Below are 27,962 nucleotides of genomic sequence, written 5' to 3'. Positions count from 1 at the left end.
TTCAGATTATAAGGCGTAGGTAAAGAACGTATTTTTAATCTGTGCTGACGATTGAAGTAAGAATTGTGTTTGATTGGTAGTGAATGCTGAAGTTTTTCTTCATGTTTCAAAAGAAAACTTGGCTTTTTACTGTCCTCTCGTCATTCGAGTCAGCCCCCCATGTCATATATTAATTCTGAGACAAAGCGAGTTTGAGGCGACACAGTACATTCAGTCATTTGTTGCTTTTCAGATTCAATCATTTCCAAAAGAGGCCACATTAGTTCATAAAAATACTTGCCTAAGTGTCGCCAGGCCTGTAACACCACACACTTGTTGCTTTGGTGTCTAACCAGCTTATTTTTTTTTTTACAAGAATGTCCATTTGCAGCTTTAGCCTCTGTGTCCCGTGTACATTTGTCCCCCGCAGCTGCCCCGGGAGGGTCGAGGAGGGGGAGAGAGGACAGGGGGTATGCAGTGGGATGTTGTGGCCGCGCCCTGTTTGTGTGGGTTTGAAGACAGCAGCTGAGATTCCCAGTGCACCCCTAAAAAAGACCCGGCACGCCAACCATCCCGCGCACAGGCCACAGACGCACACGCCCGGGCGGCTCATAAACGTAAACTCAGTCCACAGCGGCACCCCATATATCCGCAGATGGGACGTTCGGAAACAAGGACATGATAAATGGTGAGCAAGTTCGATGACAGTGAAATTTTCCTGGTCAAAGTCATGCATGTCGTGTGTAACAACATGCTGTGTGCCAACTGCCATGGGCACGGCTCCTATGGGGCTTTGGGGATGCTACAAAGCCAGTCTGTAAGTTATTAAGACTCAAAACATTACCAGATGACACATGAATTCAGGGTATTTTGCTTATCCGACTATTTGCTTTGCAATATTCAATAACTATCCTGTATATTGTGATATGGCAATATTTCAGTAACATTTCACACAAATTCTCAGCAAAGTTTGTAGATAACAGAAGCCTAAACAATACTAAATCAGGACCTAAACAAGTGTAATGGCATGTTTCTCTCCCTGTGTCTGGATGGGTTTCCTTGAGGTGCTCCGTTATCCCTCCCATCAACCAAAAACATGCACAATAGGTTAATCCTATAGCCAGGTGATTCTGACCATTAGCCTGGCTCGACATCAGAAGATAGGCCCTGGACGCTGCACTGTGGTCGCCCACTGCTCTATTTGGGTTTCCCCAGCGGCATCTAAGGATGGGTCAAAGTCCTTGGTAGTCATTGTACATAAGATACCACTATTTAATAGTTTTTTGTATATTTCTCCCACATTTTCTGCCTATTTGCACGCCCTAAGAGCTGAATGTAACAAGTAAATTTCTCCATTGTGAGATCAATGAAGGCAATCTTATCTAATCTTATCTAATCAAATGTAGAGGACACATTTCCCAACAGGGACAATACAGTACGTACCTCAACCTTAACCTACAAGTCGACAAATGTGTCTGTTCTTTGTGCTATACCTCCATAATCTAAAAAGGTACATTTTCAAAAATGTGAGGGTCTCTTGAGGCTTGGTTTTAATTGAAAACCTCAACTAAAAAGAAAAAGCGCTTACACAGAGTGCTGTTGTTGAGACATATGGCTGTCCAACTTTCTTCACCAAACAAAAATCAATCAAGCTACAGGTTTCTACCTCAGCGACCCTTTAAGTCCCTGACGGCAGCTTTGAGAAGTTTAAACAATAATCTTCCTGAAATCCCAGCCCACTCCCATGACCTCTGCACCCCCTTCTCTCCCCCCCCCCCTCTCTAAATTCGTGCAGCCTCTTCTTTCTAAGCACTGGCATGACATCATCTCTGTGGATTGGAAATGGGGTCTGCCGGGGGAGGGGAGCAGGGGCGAGGGGCCAGACAGACATGTTTAGGTTTGAAACGGGATCAGTTACACGGAGGGGAGACGGGACGGAGCGCTCGAGAGAGAGAGAGAGAGAGAGAGAGAGGGGAGACGGCGCGGGGGACGGTGTTGTTTTCATACGGCGTTTAAAATTTAAGGGTGGTTCTACAATTGTCCAGTGCAGTTAAAGTTGAAGCTCAATTTGTATCACCATCTTTGGGACGGGGAGATTTTGGACCAATCCAACCATTATGTACCTACAAGTACTCTTACCCCACATCTTGCCATGAAGAGGTTGAATGAATGATGGTGGTATTTGGAAAGCACGACAACAGAAGCCAAATTAGTGTCGATATTGAACCCATTCAATACAAATTCACACTGAACTGTAAGGAAGAACCACCTGCACACACCATTAACTTCTTGAACGCAATGGATATTAGTTGTACATTAAGGATAAAGATACACTTGAGAGTATAGGGTCATTAAGAGGACAGAATGTCGCCTTTCCCCGTCTCTCTCCGTCTACTCATCGCGTCTTTCTCTCTGCATCTGGCCTCGCAACCCTATAGCCCAATGACATAACTTTTGTGTCTTTTCTTTCACATTTCGCCCCTGATGCCCTTCCTTAAATGCCTCCCTCTTATGTCCACCTCCTCTCGGGTTGCCCCGGGACAGAGTGGCAGACAGGGGATATTCTGACCCAGCAACAGCCAGTCGCCAGCGCTGTCCACACCTCATCAGGGAACGTACGCGCCCGTTTGAGAAATTACTTTGCAGAACACGTGTAGGAACTTAAACGCGGCATTTAAGCAAGGAGCAAAGCTATTAAAATGGAAGGCGTTTCCTGTAGTTCATCCTTTACACAACTTTCAAGAATCAATGATGCAATTGTTGATAATGATTGTTACGTAGGTCTATCTGGACTCCTGTGACATTTTATCACATTTTATCTGTTTATATCCCAGCTACAAACTCAACACTTTAAACTCCAGTAGATTTTGAATGGAAATACATGTGATATGACTGAAGCCAAACTGTAACATTTCACAGAAAACATAATAAAATACAGGCAGCCACTTCATAATTAACTTAATAAATGAAATTGCTGCATATTTCATTTCTTCAAACAGAGGAAAGAGAATTGGACAAAACAGGCAATTTTTTAGAAACTGACCATAATTTTGTTATTTTCGATTAACTTAAACAGTAAAAATAGTTGAGTCATGTCATAATTTCCCAAGAAATTTAGATTGAATGCCAGATTGAATCCAATTTAATGCTTTTTAATGCCCTACGGAAACCTTGATAAACATGTCTTTTCCAATACACTTAATTTACTAAAAGCAGTACTACGTAACTTGTTTACCTTAATAATTCCCTTCCGTAGTCCCTCTAGGGGTAAAAGTGTTAATGAGATGATTGTTGGGTCTTAAACCCCCTCCTGGTGTCTCTGGCCAGAAAACCACACTTTCAACTTCGCTACCACCGGGTCGGAGGCTCCAATACACATTAATAGAATCACAAAAAAGAAGCTAACAGGCTAAAGGGCAAAGCTAGCTGCGGGCTAGTGCCACTTAAACAGTATTCACAGCCAAGTTTAAGTGAAAAAAAAGTATCTACATTGTGCAACTGGATGAACAATATCCCTCTTCCCCTTTGTCTTTTCTGTCAGCGTAGTATTTACTCTCACAGACGATTAAAGAGTAAAAAAAACATGCTACGACAGTGGCGATTATGGCCTCTACGGGTTAATAAGTTTCTTATTTCTGTTTTAAATCCTAGACTGATAACTACACATGAACATCGACATCACCTTTCATGCTTTTTCCTGCAATAAATTAAACAAAATAAGTTTGTGAGCACAAATGAAACGTAAACGCACTGCATTAACATCGGTCTGATCTCCATTCAATAGCAGCTCCGCTCTGCTCCATGTCCTTTGATTTCTAAACACCTTTTAATCTCCTCTGTTTGTTCCCAGCCACAATTTCCACAAGGCATTCTCTAAACTCCAAAGACGACAAACAACTGAGGAGCGGGCTTTCACAGAGGGGTTAGCGGGCCAAGATGAGAGGACTGAGATGAGTCTGTAGTAAATATCTAAATAATGAAATTAACACAGATGAAAAGAAGTAGAAATCGAGGGAAAGTCTTGTTTCCTTTGATCCGCCCACAGACGCAAACACACACAAGTCTCTCTCGGGAACAAGCAGGCCTCAAACCGAAGACGCCAAAGCCACAAGAATGATCAGTTCACATCACATGAGTCATTTCTATCACCGCCACGAAAGCAGCACGGCCGCGTTGGGACGACCGGGAGGGGGAGACCTGGATGCTTTTGGTGCTTTGAAGTGGACAGGAAGTGTTGTCACGGGGCAAAAATGAGAGCTTGGATGTGTAACACTTTTGTGCGAACAAGTATGTGCTTGAATTGGGATTTTCTTTTGCAGTTCTCAGTTTGGATCGAAGAGCTTGATGTATTTTACACCTGATTTAGTCCCTATCATGTTCTTTGTATAATTTTAATAAAAATGTTATCCCCTGGCTTAGATTTGGATCTGCTGAGATCAGTGCAGTCCATTAAAGTTGGAGTTAAGTTTTTCCTAGCATTGTCATCACATTTTTGCCACATTTCGCTTTTTGTCAATTTTTGTTGCTCTTTTTTAGTTTTTTTGTGACATATTTTGGTCACATCGCAGAAAAGGTTAAATCCTCAACTATACTGGGTTTAGGTAAAGTTGAAGATGTTTCGCTTCTTGTCACAGAAGCTTTTTCTTGGCTCTATAAGTCATAAAAGACACTTAAGACCCAAGAAGATGCTTCTGTGACTGATGATTTAACCTTTTCTACGATGGACACGCCCCACAAACATATTTTTGTCACGTTTTCATAACTTTTTTGTCACATATATATTGAATTTCTGTTGCTTTTTCATCGCTTTTTTGGGTCACATTTTCATCGCTCTTTTGTTGCGTTTTCATCTAGTTTTTGTCACTATTTCAACACTTTTTTTCTGAGAAGCTTTTAGATTTGGGTAAAGCCAAACTGGAGAAAATGTGCTCGGTTCAGGTGGGGGTTTAAGAGGTTAAAGGCCCAAAAGAAAACAATCCTGAAGAAAAATCAATTCAACATGAACATTTAACATTAGCTGTGTGCTTTGAGGTTTAAATGGTTCCTATTGGTTCAGTGAGCAGATAACTGTGTGGCTGACCCCGACACATCTGGGTTAAATGTTAAAAGTGGACAGGAAATGACATCACAGAGTAAAAATGCACACTTAGATGACGGTCGTCGAAGTGAAAGGGGAGTCTGTGCTCCTCGAAGTGCAGCAGTAAAACAGTAAGGGGCGCATTCCTGACTCAGCTCCTGAACCACACAACAATAAAGCTCACCGTTTAAGACAGCTGCTTGCAATACATGTACTATACAGTGCAAGGTCTATCACTACAACCATTACTACTATTACGAAAATCCAAGCACTACAATTCCTGTGCCCAAGCATCAGAAAGCCAGGGAAAACTTATATTTCTACTTTTAACCAAATCTTCCACCAAAGAAGCTGCACTCCATCTCAAAAAAGGCAAGATGCCAATTTATAAACCACACAAGCCTCCTGTTCAGAAGTGAGTCAGCGGCGTGACTGAAGCGTTTGAAAAGTGACTCAGCTCATGAGCGTCTGAAAGTCCGACAGCGCGGTGGGGTCCTGAACGCAGCAGCCTTTACCTCACCCTCTCCAGAGCCGTGAGCTGCACCTCCTCGGAGAGAGCAGTGATCGATGACACACGCAGCTGCGTCACGGGTCACGTTACAGCTGACATCAGCAGAAACTACACTCACCATCATCAGAAGCGCTTTTCACTTTAGATTTTTAACTGTCTTTGCAGTATAACAATTCCACATGTTAGCGAAATCTCATGCATGTTGTCGAAAAAGTCCCAAGGTTTTCAGGTGACCCATGACTTAGAGATGTGAGTCCTACCTTGAACTCCTGCAGCTGCTGTTTGATGGTCTCCACCTCGGTGCCCACCACGGCCTGAGCGTCCAGGCCTGCCTCGGCTCGTCCCAGCAGCCCTTGCAGCTCGGACACTTGTCGGTAAAAGTCCCGCACCCGTTCAGACGCATCCTCAATCTGGTCCAACCTGGCCTGACCGCGCTCACTCAGCTGAAAGAGGCGCAGACATGGACATTGACAAAATGCTGCATTGACTCATATCTCAGCTAATATGTTTTAAGTTCTCCGTCACCTTGCCCGCCTGTCGACTCAACGCCTCGGTCTCTCTCCTCAGGGCGAGCAGGTCCGGAGACGAGCCCTCTCTGCGCAGCATGTTGGTGCAGTCGGCGGCGTGCCCCTCCAGCTCGGAGCGGAGGGCGCCCAGGCGGGACAGGAAGCCTCGGAGGGCGTCGGCCTGAGAGGCGAGCGAGTCCGCGTCCCGCCCCACCGGACTGAGGGAGTCCAGCTCGTCGTCCAGGTCGGCCAAACGGGAGAAAACGTCCCGAACGTGAGACTGCACCTCGCCGACCCCCTGCAGCCGGGACTCCAGAGACGAGCAGCATGTTTCAATCTGATGGAAGAGATTAGATTTAGATTTGTGCGCTAAATAGACAAGGGACACCAAAACAATACATACCACAAAACAGCTCATTTAAAGATGTTTAACCATAGATCTGTTTGCATTAGATCTGTCAACACTAAAAACTGTGTTGTGTTGACCCTTCACTCCACAAATACACTTTGATGTTGGTTCTCCACTTTCGAATTTGTATATATATTATTACATGTAGGATTCAAAATGGCTGAATTCTGACACACCATTCATTCAACTTTTGCATCACACTTTTCTTTTAATCCTGAAACTCTGAGTTGTGAAACTCAGAGTTCCTACAGGTACATATAAATTAAGGTTGGGCCATATCGTATCGTATATCGTTATCGCGATATCATTCTCTATATCGTTGTCATTGTTTATATCGCTGGGGACATGATATAATTTATGTTAACCTCAGCTCCATCAGAGCAGCATAAACACTGACTATGTAGGACACAAAGTAAAATGAAATGAAGGATGTAAAATAAATATAAAGAGTGAAATATCTTTGCATTAATCTTCCCAAAAGGCGTAAGGCTGGGATTTGGAAGTAATTTGTCCATTGTCAAATATATCGTCAAATATATCGTTGTTGTGATATTTCTGTTTTTACATCGTGATAGAGATTTAAGGCCATATCGCCCAGCTCTAATATGAATTGTCATGTTATAAGTTTCTACATAAGAAAAATGGTTCAAAATGAGCATGTAGCCATCTTGTGCAACATCCACATCAAATAAATAAACAAATGTTCTAATAATGATACTGTATTCACGTGATAGTTTTATAAGCCTGATTCTTTTTGCACAGTTTTGTCTTCACGAAGTATAAAAAAGCTGTATTAAATAAACTAACCTGGAGCTAATCCTGCAAGCGCAAAATCCCCACTGCATTGGTTTACATTTCAAACTATGACAAATTGCCGCATGTCCACAATGACCATATAAGACTACTGTGCGCCAAAGATCCGACCGCCTCGACAACTGTGGAGCTGCTCTGCTCTCTCTCAGTGCTGGGACACTTAACACTAGGCACCTACACGCAAACATAACCCACACCTTCTCACTTCAACCGCGCGTAAAAATAGCCCGTCTGCCTTTGCATTTCTTCACTCAAGAGCACATAAATTACATTATCTGGACACCGCTGCCACCTGAACCTATGATGTTTCAATTTGTCTCGAGTTTACGTTGGATTCTGAGTAGTTTTCATTGGCAGCGGCTTTGCCCGGAGGAGAGATATTAAGTGCGGTGTTGACAGCTAAAACTGCGCTGCAAAGATGCTTCGACAAAACCGCTTTCTGTGGACGTTTTATTTTTTTGAGGTGCTAAAAGAGTCAGATGCCCCGGGGTATTCGGTGCAAGCCTTTGGCAAATAAAGCTGATTCATCTGTCAACAGAGTGATCATAGATGGATAAGTGTAATAATATTAAAGTGATTTCTGCTTGAAAAAGGAACACACTACTATATTCATATTCCTTACAATAACACTGTTGTTATTTCTACCACTATAGCCATTGTAACCACATGTCTACTGCTACTGCGATTACTAGTATTAAAACTACTACCAATACTAGCTTCATTGTCCTCCCTTTGCCAGGATGTGTTTCCTCTCTGTATTCCAAATTCCCCCATCAAATTAAATATGTATAATGGTGATTCCAATGGCATGCTGGGTAATTGGGATTGTTGTTTCGCAGTGGATTTCCCTGGTGGCACTTTTGGCCGACCAGAACAAATATTTATTAATAACGGACTCTCGATCATTAGGTTATCATATTGCCTGAGCAAGCTCAGTCTAATACAGTGTTTCCCAACCAGAGGTACTAGAGCACTTGGCAGGGGATACTTGGAATTGCCATTGATAAAATAAAAAAAGGTGGAATAGAGTTGAAGCTACTAAGTATTATAAGCTCGTTTTCATTATGTTTTCCAGTAAAAGACTTGACTTTGAGTGTATTTTAGCGATATTTTGAACGTAAAACTCCACTAAATGCTGAATAATCTTTGTAAAGTTGCTCACTTTGCTAAAAATTTTGACAGGATCCTCGAGTTAGGGGCTACTGGGAGTATATCTTCAATGAAGCTTGAGTCATCTTCTGTACTCTGTAGTTGAAGTGTAGAACGGTTTCACCTCTCGGGCTTCGTCATTGACACCAAAGTATCCCGAAATGCTTGAAGCAGAAGGCCTTTAAGCGGGATATACAGCAGAGAAGTTGCAACACAATTGTTGTTTACCCACAGGTGAGAGTGGTCGTTAATAGAGGGGAGGGACTTAACCAAGCTAGACTCGCCCATAGACTGTCTATAGGCTGAGCTTTGACTTTAGTGTCGCTGATGAAGCCTTTTGGAAGAGGCGAAACGTTATACACTTCAACTATAGAGGACAGAAGATGACTCAAGAACCTTCATTGACGATGGACAACTCCTGTACGACTGAAATCCTACACAGACCTACTCCGAGTATAAATTAATGCCTCAAGGCCAAAAAAGGTTGGAAACCAAGCTCTAATATTCTGTTGGACCGCTTTTAGATTTGATTAAGCACTGTGGCGTTGGTTCAATAAGCTTCTGCAACGTCAAAAGATCCAGTGTTGCATTAATTATTCACCAAGATCTTGTTTTGATGTCGGGAGAGTGTGACCACATCCCGAAGACTCTCAAAGGGGTTAAGATCTGGACTTTGTGGCGGGCAATCCATGTGTTAAAGTGATATCTCATGCCCTCCTGAACCACTCTTTCACAATGTGAGCCCGATGATGCCCGAGCCATCAGGGAAGAAGAACCATTGAAAGTATAACCTGGTCATTCAGGACGTTCAGATCTCATTCTTAGGGCTCATAGTGTTACTGAACCTAGACCTGACCTGACTGGCAAGTGTATTTCTCATTATTATTAGCGTTATGACTCACCTTTTCAGTAACACCTTCATAGTCCTTCTCCGTGTTCATGGCCTGTTTCTGGAGTCTGTCGGCCCCCTCGGTGCTGCCCCCTGTTGTCTGCGGGGCGTCCTGCACAAGACCTCGGGCCAAGTCCTTGAGGTAAACCACCTGAGGCTGGAGGGACCTCAGATTGTCCTGCTGGCTGCGCAGTCTCTCCAGGCTCTTAGCACTGCACGCCTACGGGGAACATTATCAGTCATCATCAGCAGTGTTTACGTACACGATAAATCAAAGCCAAGGCCAAAGATAACACATTAAAAAGATCTTTATCAGTTTGGAAGGTTTACTTGGGTTGTACGGTTTGAGAAAAGGAGATAATATTCCATGCAATGTTGATTGTAATGGCCATGTGTGGCAAAAAGTGCATTACAATGAAATACTATGCAAATGTTCAAACAAGCTCAAATGAGGAATGCAAAAGGCAATCGTGGATAGAACTGGACATTTTTAACATTGTATTTAGGCAAAACACATTGTTCAGAGCTTATTATATAAAAATGATTAATTTAGACCTTCCTACAATATGGACAACATTAACTTTCCAACAATGCGATAGTGATACACTGGTGATCCGTGCATGGAGTACCTGCGGCCCCAGTGCCTCCTGCACCTCGATCTGGTGTTTGGCCGCCTCCAATCTCCTCTCCACGGCCTGCCTGCCCTCCTCAAACTCCTTCAGGCGCCCGGCCAGCTCCTCCAGGTGGGACGTCCTGCTGTGGACACTCTCGCCCAGACGGTCTACTCTGCGGTTCAGCTGCGCCTTCTCATCGCGGACCTAAAAGAAGAAGTCGTTTTAACTTTGTACTAAGTTGTATTTGAATCCTTTTCATCTAATTTCTTTTATATTTCTTCACAAACAACCGGCCAGGTGGTAACAGCAGGAGGCGGAACAAAGTGCCTGGTGTAAAATGTAAATAAGGAAATACAAATATGAAGCTACGCCAATGTAGTACTTGATGACAGATGTTTTAGGTGGTGGAACATATCTCAAACTGTGTGACTTTGTGATTCGGCCATTTGTCATCAAACCTGACCGTTAACTTTGCTGAGAGCAGGAAATCACCAGCTCCATGGACAAATATTAGTTTGAAATAAATTATGCAATCATCCAAGAGGTTTATTTTTACAACCCACAGCTTAAATAGCACTATTAGCATCTAGCTGAGAATGAGGAGTGTGTTTGATATCGCTGAGAGTATTTACTTTTGACATAACGGCAACACCTAACCCAGAATGCACCAAAGTGTGAGTAAATGAGCCTGTACCTCTTCGTCCCCGATGCAGCACTGCTCCAGCAGCTGGTCGGCGGCGGTGTTGAAGGCCTCTAGATGTGGCTGCCGTCTTTCCAGCTCCAGCCCCAGAGTCTTGGCCTTCTGCACACATTCATCCAGGGCAGAGGGCTCGAGCCAGGGCTGGATCTCTCTGTCCCTCTCCTCACAACTCGACAGCCACGGCACCAGCTCGGTCTTGTGCTGCTGGTACGCCTCCGCTTTGGCCAGTGTGTTCTTTAGTTTACCCTCCCGCTCCGAGATTTTTTCGTTCAGCCCTTCCCAGTCCCGTTTCAAGGCGGTCAAGCGGCATTGCAGAGCGGTGCGTTCGTCTCCTCCGGAGGGAAGAGAGGCTAACAAGGAAGCGCCCTCAGCCTGGAGGAGCTCATAGGACCCCCTCTGGCTCGCGATGCCCCGCTGCAGCTCATCCGTTTGGGACAGGAGGGAGCGGATGGCCTCGGGTTGACAGGGCAGTGAAACACTAGACGCGTCTCTGACATCGGATTGCTTATCAAGCCACGACCGGAGCTCCTCGAACATTTGCTGGAACTGTTGCGTTGAGGAGAGGGCGGCCTGGAGCTGGGACAGACCATCAGCTGGAGAAGCAAAAACGAAGACGTCATTATGTATATTCTTTAGGATAATAAGATAAGATAAGATAAGATAATCCTTTATTGATCTCACAAAGGAGAAATTCACTTGTTACAGTCGGCGTTCAAGAAGATCACTCAGAGTTAATAAAGTGCAGCTGATACAGAGATTATTGCACATGTTACTTTACAGTCTAATTGTACAATAATGATTGACCGTATTGTTTTTTGAACAAGTCAGTAATCTATTCACGGAAATGCAATCATACTAATTACACATACTATACAATAATTACTATATCGACTTCGTTCACTACATGACAGATAAACATTATATTTTTGGGCTCAATATTTATCAGGACATTTATTTACTTTTTCTTTATTTTTTCATCCTATTTTGTAAAAATGAAACATTTTCACAGAACTAAATTGTGTTTGAGTTTTTTGCAACTCGTGTGTCCTTGAATATATGTTAAAAAGGGCTTTTAGAGCACGAGAGTTTGAGGGTTTTTTGTTGTTTCAGTGCAATCAAGTGGCCCTAAATAATATTGTTTATTGCAATATTTTCCTGCCTCAATAATTATGTCAAATTTCAGATTTTGATATCGTGATAAGCAAAAAATGCAGTTTGAATTTGGACCTTTGCACCTTTTTCTACCCCAACAATTAAATCTTGTTTCAACCATTTGTATACTATTGCCACTTAAAAAACTACAACAACTACAATGATTTTTCGGAGACTCTTTACTTCACAGTGCTGTGATAGAATGGTAATAGGACTGAAATACCACTGCAATAACATGGTAATTATGGTAATTGCAGAGAAGCAGGACACACACAAAATTTTAGGTAAAATGAATGACAATCCGAACTCTGACTATCCTGTAAAGATATAAAGATCAAAGTCCTTCATGATGTGTATTTTTTTGGTATTGTTATAGAAAGAGGTTGCAAAATTAATATTGTCCGTTATCCCAAATGACCAAAGTATGTCAATCCATGTTTTTACTGCACATTTTCTATTCTTTGTTTCCACTCACCGGCGCGCTCCTCCAGACTCCTCAGGGGCACGCTCACACTGTCCAGCCGTTTCTTGAGCTCTTCTTTCAGGTACGGTTCGACCACGATGGTGCTGAGCTCCTGGCACAGCCGCTCAGCCTCGGCCAACTCGCCCCGGCGCCGCTCCAGCTCCGAGCGGATCTCTCCCGTCTCCTGCAGCCTCTGCTTCAGGGCTTCAGGCTGAGCGCTCAGAGAGGCCTGGCCGTCCAGCCGCTCTCCGAGAGCCGACACGCTGGAGGACAGCTCCCTCAGCAAGCCCTTAGGATGAGGAGAGGAAGGTGAGACCATCAGTCGGATTTTATTCTAAAAATTTACTTGAAATGTTAAAAAGTTAGCTGCTGCCCCAAAACAAAGCAAGGGCTCGAAAAAGTACTTGCTTTCACTGATGGACTGATGACAACTATTCGGCACGCAGCCAATGAGAACATCTATTTAATAAAACGCTGCTATGTGCACATGCTAGTAATCAGCCAATGCTTTCTTTATGTGCTCAACAGACTGATGTCATCTAATAAAACCTTTGAAAGTGAACGCTTTATAAAGTGGGTGTAGAGGTCTTGTTTTTCCATCAATCATTCTTAATAAAATACAACTCCATTAGGTGATTAAACATTAAATTCCCTACATTGCATGAACACTGAGGGTCAGATCTTGTGCCTGACGCAAGGACAGCGCAATCTTCAAGCGCTATGGTCATCTTCCATGTGGCGCAGCTGCTGTGCTATGTGCCTGCGCCACTTGGGAGAGGGAGCTTATAAAAAGAGAGAGGACTGAGGCGGGGTTTATTACAAGCAGCACTGAGAGTGGTGCTCTGATGGCAGCCTCATATTCATTCCCTCGTTTACATCGCGTTGCCTTGTGTTGTTCTTTCAGCATTATAGGCTCTCACTGGTGAAACTAAAAACTTTATTGACCCCATTGTGAGCTAAACAATGTTCGTGTCCTGAAAGAAAGAGATGTTGCCTACAGCCAGTACTGCTGTGGCGCAGGTCGGCACTCGCTCGACCATAATTGTGTTATCGCGACCAAAACAAAAGCACATGTTTACCCCCCCACTCCTCCACAACCCCTCGCCAAGAGGAAGAGGCTGTTCTACATAACATTGCCATTGGTCATGGGTGTTTCTTCACCCCAAGTACTTCCCACTTAAATGCGCCCAGTCTGGAGTGGCAAGGTCTGACAGTGAGCTGCTAAACGCTACGCTATAGCCTGCGTTTAGAAACACAAGATCGGGCCCAGAGTCTATATTTTATATATATTTCAGAGCTTTTACCTGGTATCTCTCGCTGGTTCCTTGTGCCTGTTCGATGTGTTGTTCCCTCTGCGTGAGCCGGTCTGTGAGGCCGCCCCACTGCTGACTGATGGAGCCCAGCTCAGACCTCACCTCCGCCAGGTCCTTGGGCTCCTGAGAGGGATCGGACTGGGACAGGATGCCCTCCGCCGACTGGGTCAACTGGTCGAACTGCGGGCGCCTCGTCTCAAACTCGCGCAACATGAACTGAAAATGAAACACAGAGAGTGAAGATTAAAAAAAAAGTGATGGTAACAATGTGTGGAAAAAGATGAATTTAGATCAATTTTGTAGCTTTCAAATGAGGTGTTACTCTGGCCAATAGGGCTGTAAGCTCCAGTCGAGAAGCTTTTAGATTTAGGTAAAGCTGAACTGGAGAAAATGAACTTGTTTAAGGTGGGGGTTAAGAGGTTAAGTCATGGTTTTGTTTAATTTTAGACCAACATGAGTCTTGTTCACTTCTCGCTTCACAGCTAGAAGGTCCGGGTTCGATTCCCACCAGGGACGGGGCCTTTCTGTGTGGAGTTTGCATGTTCTCCCCGTGTCTGCGTAGGTTTCCTCCGGGCACTCCGGTTTCCCCTACCACTAAAAACATGCACAATAGGCCAGGATGAATGATGTGTGTGAGTGAATGGTGGTGGTCAGAGGGTCCGTTGGCGCAGACATGTGTAGTCGCGAAAGCGCCTCTGACAGTCTCCCCCAGGGGAAACTGAAGCTACAAACGTAGCTTTCCACCACCGAGTATGGAGTGAATGTACAACTGTCTCATGTAAAGCGCTTTGTGACTATATGTCTGTGAAAGGCGCTATATAAATAAAGATCTTCTTCTTCTTCTTCTTTTAGACATAGCTTAGTCCGATTATATAGTTTAGATCTGGTGGCCTAGTGCATAGAGTTGACCACTAGGGTTACATGGTAAAAGAAATAAACATTTATGTGGTGGCATTCGTCATATCTTTCTTTCATAACAATATTTATGAAAGATACAATTGTAATCAACTTTTTCAACTTCTACTGATAAAAATTTGTTCTAAATATAACAAAACTCGGTATACTGTCTATACTGACCACTATTGTTTGAAGACATATCATTTGATACCTGTAGGCTGTATGCCGACTGACCTGCACTTGCTGTTTCTGGGTGTTGAGCATGTTGGGGTCTATGCTGAGGGGTCCCAAGACGCTCATCATTAGCTCCTTCTCTCGAAGCCACGGAGCGAGCTGATTGGCCGCTGAGGAGAAGGTGCCCAGCCTATCGGCGCACGTCTCCAGCTCCTTCTGCCTCTGAGCCGCCGTCTGATTGGTCGCCTGCCATCGGGAGTCTGGGGGGAAAAAGGCAAATTAGGGATTTAGGTCATTGTCTTTAACGACAAAAGCGCAATAAAGGTAGTTCCTTGTCGTTACACAGAAAAAATTTAGGTCAAGAGGATGAATTTGCGTTTATCATGGACTTCCTCTACAAAGAAATGCTCTTTTAAAAAACCCTCCTGACACCTTCCAAACTGTATCCTCAACGTGAAGCCCAAACAATACCATCCTTTTCCTATGTCACTCCTACGTTTGCTTTTCTCAGTCTGTGACTCATCCATTGGGCATCCGAATGTGCCATCTGTGCATTATGAAAAATAAAAATCCCCCGTCTAGAATTTCACCTTACATATTTCTGTCGGTGTTACCTCATCGGGACGGATGCTCTGGTGAAAATATCAAATCTAACAGCCCTGGCAGGAACGCGTCCTGCTTTCTCACGGCAAATAACTTCTTTGGGGAAGGCGGCGGAGACATTTAAGAGACGGAAAGCTTTCAAACCGGCTGCAGTTCGGAAAGAACAAGAGATAGGTTTTTAATGAAGCCTGCAGCTCATAATAAAGGTGAGCGATGCTGCAGTGTTATCGGGTTAAAGTCCGGAAATTAAAAGTAGGGTCACGATAATTTGACTAGATCAGTGTTTTTCAACCTTTTTTGAGCCAAGGCACAGTTTTTTCATTGAAAAAATCATGAGGCACACCACCAGCAGATAATGTTAAAAAATGTAACTCTGTAGCCTATATTCAGTCGCTCTCATCAGTGTCTTGAATAGGAACACCGTATAGTCTCTCTAGCCACAATCCCACTGTCACCGCCACCTGTCGCATCCATGCATCACTAATTCTCTTGTCTCAAAGAAATTAGCCATCTGATCTGATATGTACGAGTATTACATGGTTACTCGGCCGATCACTAGACAGCACAGACACTCGAAAACGGTACATTATTTGCGGATAATAATGAATGCATAATTTTTCCCAAGGCACACCAGACAACATCTCACGGCACACTAGTGTGCCACGGCACAGTGGTTGAAAAACACTGGACTAGATGACATATAAACAATACATTTTTGTGCTCAATTGTACATTTATTTGCACCCCCGCACACCATTTTTTTAATGTAATACTTTATTTTTTATCCAAAGCAAGTTTTTGGCTTATTGCGTGTTCACTGTGGGATCTTTTACGATTAAGTACTTTGGAAAAGAGCGTCCCTGTAACTTTTAAGCGTACGGTTTATTGCAATAGTTTCCTGCCTCAGTATATCGAACTGCTGATTTTGCTATCATGCTTTGATTCACCTGCAGTCCAAACTTTTCAAGAGGTCCTGCCTGCAGGCATCCACTGTGAGGTCCCTACCGCCGCAGGCTCCACGATCAAGCCTCCTCCACTGTCAGGACGGGAAATGCACTGGACTATCGACTCCCTGATTGGTCAGATTCATACTAACGCCTGAAATACACCTTTTGTAAACTCCACTATCCTTAAGGTTACGGCTATGGTATGGTTAGGGTTAGTTTGTCCAACACCCCTATCCTTAAGGTTAGGACTAGGGTCAGGTATACGCTTCTGGTGCAGTGGAGCCTCTCCCGGAAGTGACCTCACCGCGGAGGCCTGGAGCCAGGTGCCTCTCAAACTATTTCAAACAGTAAATGTGCAGGCAACATCTTCGTCTCAACTGTCCATTATTTTTAACATTGTGGTAGTAGTTCTATGATTCATTTTAGGCAGAGTATCTTTAACAATTATGCTATACAGAGATTTGACTGTAGACAGCACCTTAAGGCTCACTATATGTCTCCAGGTCCAGTCAAAACAATAATTTTCCTGTATCAACTTTCCTCAAATGGACTCCATGTTTGAATGAGCTCCCAAAGGCGACAGTGGCTTTTCTTTGAGTTGACACACGTCAGCGCCGCATTGCTCCGGGCTTTGAAACCTTAGATCCCATTAATAATGATCACACCCACATGAACGTGTTATATCTCTACCATCTCACTGTCCACAAGCATTAACTAAGCCACTGATCTTGACTTCTAAAAGCAGGCGGAATATTGAGCAGCCCTGCTTCTTCTCAAGTTGTCGTCAAGCAAACACTAATCTCATCTTTTTTGTTGTTTTCAAGCCACTGCTTTCAGTCCACGCAGAGTTCGGTGGGTGTATTAGTTTTGCTGGACACGTACCGATCTCTTGTAGCTGTTGTCTCCAGGTTTCCGCCTCAGGGGAGTCTGGGTTTTCGGCGATTAGTTTCCTCAGAGTGCTCTTCAACTCCTCGACCTTTGCAGAGCGCTCCGCCAGCTCAGACAGCAACGCCTGGACAGGAAAAGTTTTTAATGAATAATGCATTTTTCCTACTTGTAAAAAGAAGAACCAAGCCATACGTTATTATAGCACATACATTTTTTACAGAATGAAAGGGAAACGAATAATGTATGATCCAATATTCCATAATAACCTTGTTCTCCTGTGCCTGAGCGCGGACCACCTCGGTCTTAGACGGGGAAGCGACTTGGGCCTGTGTGAAGCTGCTCTCCTTCTGGGACAGCCAGCCCTTCAGTTCATCCGTGCCCTGGGATGCCTTCTGCCTCAGCTCCAGGGAGGACTGCTGTTTGGACAGACGCTCCTGCAAGTCCGAACCCAGGGCCTCGTATCGGCTGTTCACATCGGACACGGCCACCTGCAGCTCCGTCAGGTCTAAGGAGAGAGGAAAATCCCATTACAATAAGGAACAACAAGCTTAAGAGGTATACGTTTTTAATAGAGCACCACTGTAAAGCTTTGAGTAAAGGGTTGGTAACCTTTTCCCCAAACATTATCTGAATTGACAACCGTATAAAGCTAAAACTAAATATTACACTATGAACATGTGTTGTGTAGCTTATGTTTGGCATGAACCGAAAGCGGACACAGACAGGAGCACAAAATGACAGAAGACAACATATATTTCAACATATAATGCACTACAGTCCTAATTAAGATTTAAGGTAAGTTCATATAAACAATCAGCAACAAAAAAGAGGTAGAAACAGTTTCCTGGAAGAGCAGAACCTTTACCTTTGCACGTGTGAATGCCATTGAGGCTGCTGCGGCCGGACGAGCCATTGATTTGAGGGGCACCTGAAGAAAGACACACAGCTGACTGAGACAAGAGCTCTAGGTGCTACAAGACACAGCAGCTCAAAACAATCAACGATCTCTCAAAGGTTAAAGTCAGATTTAGCACCTATGTAAGATTCAGAAGAATAGAGAGAACACTGAACAGAGGACAAGACAGAAGCCGTGATGAAATGAAGTGAAAGCCACGTGAGTTTTAGATAAATAACAATTAATCTAAAACAATGGAAAAAACTGGCTAAACACTCACATGCAAGTAGTAGATGTTATTTCTCTGCCCAGTCAGTTCAGTATCTTACCCGTTTTCGTTTGTGGAGCCGTGATGTCAATGATAATGGTCTCCAGCTCCGAGCCGTTTTTATTCAGCTCCTGAACTCTGGATCCGTGGGACTCCCAGTCGTTCAACAAGTCCTGAAGAAATGGAATAAATCACAAAATAAATATGTGGTCACCTTTAATGCCTTTGTAAAAGCAGAAAAATCGTACTAACTTTAAGCTGCTGCACCCTCCGCTGCAGCCCGTCAGTGTTCGGGCTGGTCTCTTTGGCGGGAAGCTGGTCCTGCGCCGTCTGCAGCCACCTGAGGAGGGAGCCGGAGAGCCCGCGGAACTGGTGCAGCTGCTGTTCACAGGCCTGGATCGCTGCAAATCTGGAGAGCAGAGAAGAAGAAGTGTTGGATGATGAGTAGGGCTGGGCACCATTAAACAAGACTAGTCTGGTATGGAAAAAAAAAGTTTAGGTACTACTGGAATCAAAAAGATAAACGCATTCAAAGCAGGTACCAAAAAGACATATAAAATCTTCATATTCAAGTTTCGATGCAGTTGGTCATCAACATTTCAAAGAAAAAAAAGTGAAATGCAAGTTAAAGTGGGAAAATTGGGGCAAAATTGGGAAAAAAAAAAGATACAAAATTGAGAAAAATTGAAAAAATAAGGAACACGTGGGAAAAAACTTGGAAAAACATGGTTAAAAATGTGGGGGAAAAATAAGACAAACTTGGAAAGTGCTTTTTTCTGCCCTATTGTAGTTAAAGGAAGATTTTTGGTTGTTTCCCCAAAGAAATACCCAGCACTAAAGATGACTAGTTTAAAGTCGAAATTCAGTTTAAAGCAGTACTAAGTAACTCATGCCCCTAGAGGCCATAAGTGCCACTGCAGGTGTCGTAGCATGTTGCGTTTTTTTACTCATTAATTGTCCGTGAGAGTAAATACTACACTGACAGAAAAGACAAAGGGAGAGAGGGACATTGTACATCCAATTACACAATGGAGATCATTTTTTTCACTCAAATTTGGCTGTAAACACTGTTTAAGTGGCGCTAGCCCGCAGTTAGCTTTGCCCGTTAGCCTGGTAGCTTCTTCTTAGTGATTCTATTAGTGTGTATTGGTTGCTCCAGTCCGGTGGCAGTCTAGTTGCAATTGTGGTTTTCTGGCCAGAGACACCAGGGGGAGATGCAATCATCCCATTAACGCTTGTATTACCCCCAGAGGAACTACGAAAAGGATTTATTTAGGTAAACAAGTCACTTAGTAGTGAAGAGAAAAGTCAGTTTTACGGAGAACATATTGCATTTCAGTGTTTAGTTTCTGCAGTAATTCTGTGGTGGGTTAGAGTGTATTGTGTTTGACATTTCTAGAAATTATCCAAGCATTACATTGTGTGATAATGTTAGAAAACTGGACTGTACAAGGACTGGGCTTGAACTCATACAGACACAGTATAAATAAATTGTGACAAGACCATGAATCAACCGGTTCTAAACCAACTTTCTTGCATTCAGTTTGATTCTATGTATTCCGAGTAATTTCTGGGAAGACGGTGGTAAAAAATAGCCTGTAGTCTCTGCTTTGGCTCAAAACAAATACATTACAGTGACACAAAGCATGCAGTTTTGTTTTTATGATATAATTATAGAAGAAACTACATAAAGTGCTTCTTGGGCTCTGCTGACACAGCCCGGGCCTCTCTGATCCGAGCGTAGACAAAACAGCTCCCACAGAAGTCTCTTGGCATCGGGACAGTGCTGTTATAACGCTGCTGTTTTTTCCCCGTCGGGACACAGAGGCTTATGGGACACAATGAGCCGTGTCCACTCTGCTCATATTAAAACCTCCATGTTCACAGCAGATTTCCGAATACAGCCAGGAAACCCTACACCGGAATCCACATCAGGCTTGGTATGTTGGTAGAACTTTACTGTCGCTCAAATACTTTTACAGTAATCATAACCTTGACCCTGCATAATTAACAGGACATATATTTAGCATTTTTTTGGGAAGGCAACAGGACCGCAAAATGCATTATCCAGGCCTTGCTACCTATTATAATGTTTAAAATGCCTTGTGCGTTTGTCCACAATAATGAATAATTAACAGATTTAAACACATTTCATCCCCACTTCCTCCCGCAGTCCATGATTAAGAAATGAAATGGGATTATCTGTGGGATTAGGCTGTCTGTTTTAAACTCGCCGGTGACTTTGTGTCGAGTGTCTTTCCTGTTGGCATTTCTAAAACTGTATCCTTCGCCGGTTGCCATGCCGACGCACTTCCACTCTGTAGGCAGGCTGTCAGCGGGGGGGGTGGGGGGGCCCGGCACTTTAAAAATACTACAGCGGGCACGAGTGGGATTTGTGGACCGGGTTTATCCGCCACTTAAAAAGCCTTTTATCAACGTGCCCGGGCATATATTGAGTGACGGAGTCTAAAATAATAATGGTCGCCACCTCTGGGACCTTTTAGAGCAGTGGTTCGTAGACTATGGTTTGGCTTAATAGAGATTGAAACTTGCCACGATTCAGTCCTGATTTAGTCTTGGAGTAGTCCTGGTTTAGTTCTAGTTTATTCTTGGTTTAGACCTTATTTAAACCCTGTTTCGACCTGTTGAGTTCAGTGCAGACATAGTTTAGTTCTGATGTATTGTCAATCCAGTTAAGTCAAAAGTTAGTCCGTGTTAGATTATTTTTCGCATCAATATGGGTTCATTATAGCACTAAAAAGATGTGTTTTTCCAGTTAAAAGATACCTGAAGCAATATCTGGTGATAAGCATCTATTTTAATCTGCTAAACCAGAATTTAGGCATTTAAAATAGGATTTTACGGTCTCTAAATCGACTTTACTTGACTCTACTCTGGAGCACAATTTAAGGAGACACTTTGTATCCAGTCTATCCTTTTGTGGATGCCAAGATGGCCTGGAGTTCGCTGATATTGAAAGATGAACCTTGAGGGGGACAAATTACTCAGTCTCATCAGCAAAAAAGCCACCACCAGTTTATTCCATCAATGGATTCTTCTCTTCCTTGACAAAACAGGTATATATGCCAGCATGAGACAACATTTTTACTCATGGATTGGCCACTACAGAGTCCAGACCTTGATACCTTGAGAAGTGCTTAGAGGAGGCTCTCTCCCAGCTCCGTACAAGATCTCAGTGAAAAATGAATGCAACACTGGACTGGAATAAATCTTGTGACATTGCAGAAGCTTCTTGAGACGGTGCCACGGTGAATGTATGACATATTCAATGCTAAAGGCGGTCGAACGGAATGTTAAGAGTGTGACCAATGAGATTTCTCTGCTGAAAGATAATACAAACAAGTATAAAAAGCTTTTAATGAGAGGGTTTACCTTTTATTGACACTCGTTTCCAGCTGGTTGAACTCGTCAGACACCTCTCGTACGTTCTCCAAAAGGCTCTGGGTGTTGGTGAAGGTTTTTGATTGGCTGAGCTCAGAGCCGAGACCACAGAAGGACTTGAGCTGACCGGACTCCTGATCCAGCTCCGACTTTACTTCCTGAAAATCATCATAAATACAAGATCAGTGCATCGGGAAACGAGAGAAAAGGAGAAAATTTAACTGTAATTATCTTATGCCTGACCTCAATAGTTTGCCGGTAGTCCTCCACGCTGCGGTCCGGCTGTCCCACGGGGCTCAGGGCCTTCAGTCGGCTCTGGGTGAACAGCTGGAGGTCCATCCCCAGCCGCTCGTAGCTCTCCAGTCGGGGTAGCAGTGTCTTGAGCTCGGCCTCCCTCTCGGCCTGGGACGCCTGGGCTGCGGAGAACCTCTGGGTGAGCTGGTCCAGGGAGCCCTTCAGACCCGAGGCTGTGGAGGCGTCCGAGCTCTGCAGCAGTTTGGACACAGCGTCCCGAGTGGCGTCAACACTGCCCATCCTTGAGAGCAGCTCCTGACGAAGTTTCTGAGGAACAAGTCATTTTAGATTAGATTTCATAAGGTAAGGGGAACTCATCTTGCCTGTATTAAGTCTAGTATAGCAAAGAGGTTGGCTGTTCTTTAATAAAACTTGCCGGCATAGGTGTACACAAAAAAACAATAAAAAAACAAAAGCAAAAAAGGGTAGGGATGACAAGCTTTTCCCTCAAATGTTTCCCTATCCCCTAATTCCTACCTGGTTCTGTGTGAGGGCGTCCTGTACGGCCTGAGCGGTGGGCTGCACTGGGGCAGGGTTCAGGGGGAGTTGGTCTAACCAGGACAGCAGCGTCCTGAGCCCCTCTTGAACGCTGACCGACTGAGCCACCGCGGTCTGCAGCTGCTCCGCCCGCTCCGACACAGAGGAGGACAGAGAGCCGAAACGCTTCTCCAAACCGTCTACAAAGAAAAATATCATAAAAATGCCAGAGAATGCATGTCTCTATGCAGTGTTTGGATCCAGTTACCTGCGGCACAGAGGATGTCCACAGCTTTGAGGGATGGAGACTCCTCGGTGCTGACCAGATCTTGTCCCGCTCGTTTCACCTTTTCAAGTTGAACAGAGCGCTCGGCCAATTCATCCTGCAGCAGCTACAGAAAAACACAAGATTACCATCAGCACCATTTTTCACTTCTCATATTCTACCAGTGTTTAAACAAGTTGCAGCAATGGCTTTCTAATGTCACAAATACAGTACAGCTATGCAGTAAACAGAGGATAAGCCAGAGGTTCTGTGCTGGGGGGCCGGTTTTGGCCCCCGGGCCTGACGTTGCCTACCCCTGATCTAAGGCCTTAATTTTAGCACAATTCTTTCATTTACTTTTAATGCCACGCTTTCCCCCACTGTGCCTTGGTGTAGGTCTATGCTTTTGGGACAGATGTCTTGAGGGCACCTTCTTTTTCTTTTTCTTAAAGTGCTCTCCAAACATTTTCACTGTGCTGTATACAAAAGCCCTAATCCGCTAACATCTTGTGTAGTTTGTAAAATTCACTCCCCTCTTGTTCTTTCATCTCTGGTGTTCAAAGGTTACCTGGACTTGTCGTAGCGTGTTCTGTAGGTTTTGGGGGTCCGTGTCCACAGTGGATTTGGCGATGCTTTGGTTTTGTTCCTGAGCGCTGAGCCACGAGTGCAGAGAGACCATTTCGTCCTGGTAATGCTGGTATCGCTCCAACAGGCCGGACAGACGACCTCCCAACTCTGTGGACTGAAAGGACGGGACAGGAATTAACTTTGGGCTTCAGACTTTGACACTGTCTCAATTACACAAACCAAGGCTGAATGCTGATGTGACAGTCATGTGGATAAGAGAGCCATTCAGTACAGGGCAAGTGAACCTACCTTAGTATGTAGTGCAGTGTATCTGTGGTTGGCGTCATGTAGCTTGTCTGAGACCAGCTGCTTGGTGCTCTCCATGGCTGGATCCGATCCTCCGAGCTGCTCTAGAGCGCCTTGCACCGAGTCTAGAACCTTCTGACCCGAAATGGACACAAAACGCAGGTCTGCTTTGTGGCAGATCACGTCCTCAGACAGCTATCAAGAAAGATTAAATTCACAAGTCAGTTTGAGGGGGAAATAAAGGGCAAAAACAGCAGCAGTGTAAAAGCACACTGTTACATGTACTTGAATAAGTTCATATCAGTTTCCCATTTTAAAAGCATCACATTGAAAAAGTGAGAATTAAAGCCTAATCCCAGATTTGAAAAACAAAAAAGCCTTTTTAAACTGTGCATCTATTTATAAAGCCCCTTTGTACTCACTGGACAAACCCAGCATAGTACATACAATAGCACAGGTGGCTAAGCAGCTTCAATCAGGATGATGTGAAGTTGACGTAGGGCTGGAAAATACATTTAATTTGATCGAAAATTGCAATCTCTACTTTGGTCAATCTCAATGATCGTCATGGGACTTTCTTTGGCAGAAACAGGTCCTAGTTTTGGAGCTTGGATGAGTCAGTGGAAGGTTTTAGTGCATTAAATTAAGTTCACGAATCAGCTACATGTATTTATTTTATCGTGAAAAACCAAGATCAAATTGAAAATCTTTTGCCATATCGTCCAGTCCTAAATTGTGGCCATAACGCCCTTGCTCTGCCCAATCCAGTCAGACCTTGGACGCTAAGCAGGGAAGGGCCTGGTCGGTACTTGGATGGGAGACTATTTGGGAACACCAAGAAGCCTGGGCGAATGTAGTGTGTGAGTGAGGGGTTGTTGGTGGTCGGAGGGGCCGATGGCACAGACTGGTTGCCTCGCTTTCATCAGTCTACCCCAGGGCAGCTGTGTAAAGTGTCTATGAGTGTCCAGAAAAGCACTATATAAAACCGATGCATTATTATCATTATTATTATCATTAAATTGTCGTCTGCCGAAAACATTAGCACTAACAATACTTTAAGAATATACAAAGTCATGTATAGGGTCTAAGGGTAAGGTGATCTTAACAATCTCCATCAAGGAGTGGGATAAGATTTTTTTGTATATTGCCCACCCTTGGTTAGGACAACACTGTAGGAAGATTAACCAATTATGCAAGTCTGTTATGTTGGAATTCATCAACAGTAAACCATAAAGCAGATGGTGTGTTACGACTACAAATACTGCCGTTACACGAGTGATTATGTGGATGAGTTCTTTTCACCACTTTCGCTTAAAAAGAAATGAGTTGATCATGAAAGCCAACTGTGCAAATACCAGTATGAAATTGGCTGGGAACAAATGCTGAAGAAAACATATGTAAGTCGCTAATGTGGTGCCGAGGGACTCCTAACATGTGAAATCACCCCAGCGGCTCCTTTGTAAAGTGTGACGGTGTAAATCACAGCTCGTACGGGCAAAAGCACAGAAACGGAGTCTGGGAACTGAGGGCTGTTCGGGCAATTAAAGATCAATCAGCCGGAGCAGTTTGTTTTTACTGCAGTTTGAACAATCCCAGACGCTTCCACTGATTGGTTTTCAACGTTTTCTCAGAGCTGGGATTCTCGTTATGATGTAGGAGTGACCATTGCTCTAACTTAAAGGTAGCACTTACTGGTTTATAAAGGCACTACCATCACAACTCAATCGGTTTTGGCTTGAGCTTTTATCTACCTCATTAAATGACTGTAATCATGATCATGCCATTGAGGCTTTATTTAAAAGCATCCATTTCTATATTTATGGTAAAGTTAACTTGTCTGTACCCTCCTGTGCTCCTCCATTCTTCCCTTCAGGCCCTGGGCGTCGGTCTCTCCCTCTCCCAGAGACCTCAGCTCCTGCTCGGACTGATCCAGCCACGACACCAGGCCCCCGTGCTCCTGGAGGAACTTCGTCAGCTCGTCCTTCAAGGCTTCAGACTTTCTCAGACGATCCTGGGTGGAGACAAGGCGGGGGTTAATAATTCTCTGTGTCACAATAAACCTTGGGGTTACAGTGTATGGAAAACATGAGCTTTATGACAAATACTAATGAGAACAGATATAAAAGTCAACATGAAGGTCAACGATGCTCAAAGTCACCTGACAGCTGTGCAGTCGGTCCTGGTGCTGAGCCTGTAGCTGGTCGAGAGCGGCCCGTAGGCGGCGTTTCTCTTCGGGGGGAACAGCGGAGTCGGGCTGCTCCAAAAGAGAGCGCACGGACTGGGACACCTGCATGAGCTGGGCCTGCTGCGACTGGAGCTGCTGCAACTCCGCCTGAGAGAGAAGGCAATGGGTTACGGGATTGTCTAAGTGTATCAAATGACTGGTGATCAATGAGGATTTGCACGCTTATTACATAATAACTTGGATTTCAAAGCACTTTCAAACTAGCCCACCGGTATGATACTATCTAATAAGAACACCAGACCACTAATTCAAATGTGTTGACTTTAAATGTTCAAGAAGGTTCAACTTATTATGCAAGAAAAACAATCGTGTGATATAAATAGTTGTGGGAACTTGTGCTAATCACTTATTTGGATCCTTGGATACTTCTTTTGATTATTAAAATGGTTGTATTTACATCTTCATCTACGTCTGGCTGTTATATTTAAGAATTTCCAACTCAACATTTGCCTGGTACCTTTGACACTGGACTATAAGAACATGCGCCATATTATGCCGTGATAATTGCTCATTCCTGAGGGGATTCGCGCCGCTCCAACTGACATTAACCCAAATGCCACCGGTTGCATTCACAAATGTCTGACCTTTACAGCTCAGTCAACGGCCAGTAATTATTGTGCACAATGAAAACGCTACAAACGTTAGGACTGATGAATTGAAAACAATCCAAATGCTAAACAGACTGCAGTAGTAACAGAAGGAAGTAGTAGTAATAGTAGATGAGAGTGTCTAACCTGCAACTTGTCTGTGTGTGACTCCACAGCGCCCTCTGGTGGTACCATTGCAGCATCACTAACATCCAGTGCTCCATTAAACCCATTTCTTTTTGCTCCTGGTTGACTGAGGCTGGAAAGTTCATTTAGAAGAGAATCTATCTGTCCTTGTGTCTCTTGCAGCTCTTCTTCTGCTTTAGCCTACAGAGAAAAACGTTTTTTTTTTTTAGCATTTTCAGATAAAAAAGCGCCAAAATCCTTCATCTTTTCATCATTTTACCCTCTGCGTGTTTTGCTGAACGGTGGTGCTGATAGCTGTGTCCACCTCAGACAGTGAGGTATTTGCTGTGTCCGTCAATGTGCTGTACTGCTCCTTCATCTTCTCCAGCGCCCCCTGCAGGTTCGCTCTCTCCTCTGGACTCAGACTGTCTCCTTTCTCGGCCAGCAGGTCCTCCACCGTGCGGATGGCCTCTGCGATTCCTTCAGATTTAGACTGGAGGTCCTTTTGTACTTCCTGAATAGAGAAATTGACAAAAAAAAAAATGTGTTACTTACAAACATGGGGTCAATGAGTCAGGACCAAATGGGTGGTATGTAGTTTGGATGAACTGTTGAATACCTTTAGCTTTTTCTGCTTCTCCTGTAAGGCGTTCACATCTCCTGTCTGCCCTCCGGTCACATGACTTGCCAAAAGACTCGCTGCCCCAGCAAGATACATCGCGAGGCTTTCCATTTTCTGAGAGCACTCTGATTTCTGCTGCTGCACCACCTGTTCAACAAGAAACGGATGAGCAAATATGTGAGTTAAGGCTTTTATGAGGCTTATGCAGAATCACGCATAGCAGTTTTTGTTCTTTTGTCTTTCTGCAATTTTGGCAGTGCACATGTAGCTTTAAGCTTTGTTGCATGTTGTGTCCAAAGTCACACGTTTCACATAAAGACATTACGACACACAGACAACACACCGGCAAATGCAATAGAAAAACGAAACAAGTCCCCTTTCACTTTTTATTCAGTTTAGTTTCAAAACCAATATCTTCTCTATAAACCCCTAGCCTCGTTCCATTGCGGTGGCACGAGCGATTTCCGTCGGAAGCATCTGAAAGAGCAAGGCAAACAAGTTAAGAGCACACACGTTAAGTCAAGTCATGCGGAAAGCAGTGCGTGTGTGGCATGTTTACGAATAAGTGACCGTGCTGGTGGTACAGTGAGTGGCAAAAGCTTTAGCATTTGTGGAAAGAGTGCGTGGAAATAGAGTGTAAAAAACAACACGGGACTTAACCTGGGCTTGAGTTTCTAGGGAGCCTGGTATGAGTTGAGATTCAAACTAGGGGACTTGGATTTGTGACGGTTTCAGATCTTAAAGGAGCTATACCTGATTTTACTTCTAGAAATGGAATGACCTTTATTTTGTCCTCCTTTACTGTACTGTAAACTCAAAGCACTT

The 27,962-nt window shown here is 44.0% G+C and overlaps 1 protein-coding gene across 14 annotated transcripts in view; it reads right to left on the bottom strand.

The window, feature by feature from the left end:
- macf1a (microtubule actin crosslinking factor 1a) overlaps positions 1–27,962 on the bottom strand; it is a 309,958-nt gene that overhangs the window by 71,831 nt on the left and 210,165 nt on the right. For 13 of the 14 annotated variants that reach the window (XM_079570810.1, XM_079570811.1, XM_079570812.1 and 10 more), the window contains 24 exons: positions 27,135–27,284; positions 26,796–27,029; positions 26,537–26,716; positions 25,716–25,889; positions 25,401–25,568; positions 23,561–23,752; positions 23,253–23,426; positions 22,688–22,811; positions 22,420–22,619; positions 21,892–22,209; positions 21,640–21,806; positions 18,499–18,655; positions 18,308–18,419; positions 17,949–18,011; positions 17,350–17,588; positions 17,078–17,207; positions 14,707–14,906; positions 13,567–13,791; positions 12,275–12,551; positions 10,642–11,240; positions 9,963–10,151; positions 9,347–9,553; positions 6,093–6,410; positions 5,828–6,010 (listed from right to left, as the gene is read on the bottom strand). In XM_079570810.1, coding sequence (XP_079426936.1) covers positions 5,828–6,010; positions 6,093–6,410; positions 9,347–9,553; positions 9,963–10,151; positions 10,642–11,240; positions 12,275–12,551; positions 13,567–13,791; positions 14,707–14,906; positions 17,078–17,207; positions 17,350–17,588; positions 17,949–18,011; positions 18,308–18,419; positions 18,499–18,655; positions 21,640–21,806; positions 21,892–22,209; positions 22,420–22,619; positions 22,688–22,811; positions 23,253–23,426; positions 23,561–23,752; positions 25,401–25,568; positions 25,716–25,889; positions 26,537–26,716; positions 26,796–27,029; positions 27,135–27,284 — 4,980 coding nt within the window. The remainder of the gene's footprint in view (positions 1–5,827; positions 6,011–6,092; positions 6,411–9,346; positions 9,554–9,962; positions 10,152–10,641; positions 11,241–12,274; positions 12,552–13,566; positions 13,792–14,706; positions 14,907–17,077; positions 17,208–17,349; positions 17,589–17,948; positions 18,012–18,307; positions 18,420–18,498; positions 18,656–21,639; positions 21,807–21,891; positions 22,210–22,419; positions 22,620–22,687; positions 22,812–23,252; positions 23,427–23,560; positions 23,753–25,400; positions 25,569–25,715; positions 25,890–26,536; positions 26,717–26,795; positions 27,030–27,134; positions 27,285–27,962) is intronic. The other variant, XM_079570815.1, reaches the window with a different exon arrangement.

This window comes from Gobius niger (genome assembly GCF_951799975.1).
Source record: "Gobius niger genome assembly, chromosome: 14".
Taxonomy (NCBI): domain Eukaryota; kingdom Metazoa; phylum Chordata; class Actinopteri; order Gobiiformes; family Gobiidae; genus Gobius; species Gobius niger.
The sequence above is the reverse complement of the archived record's forward strand: the minus strand, read 5'-3'. Positions and strand labels throughout refer to the sequence as shown.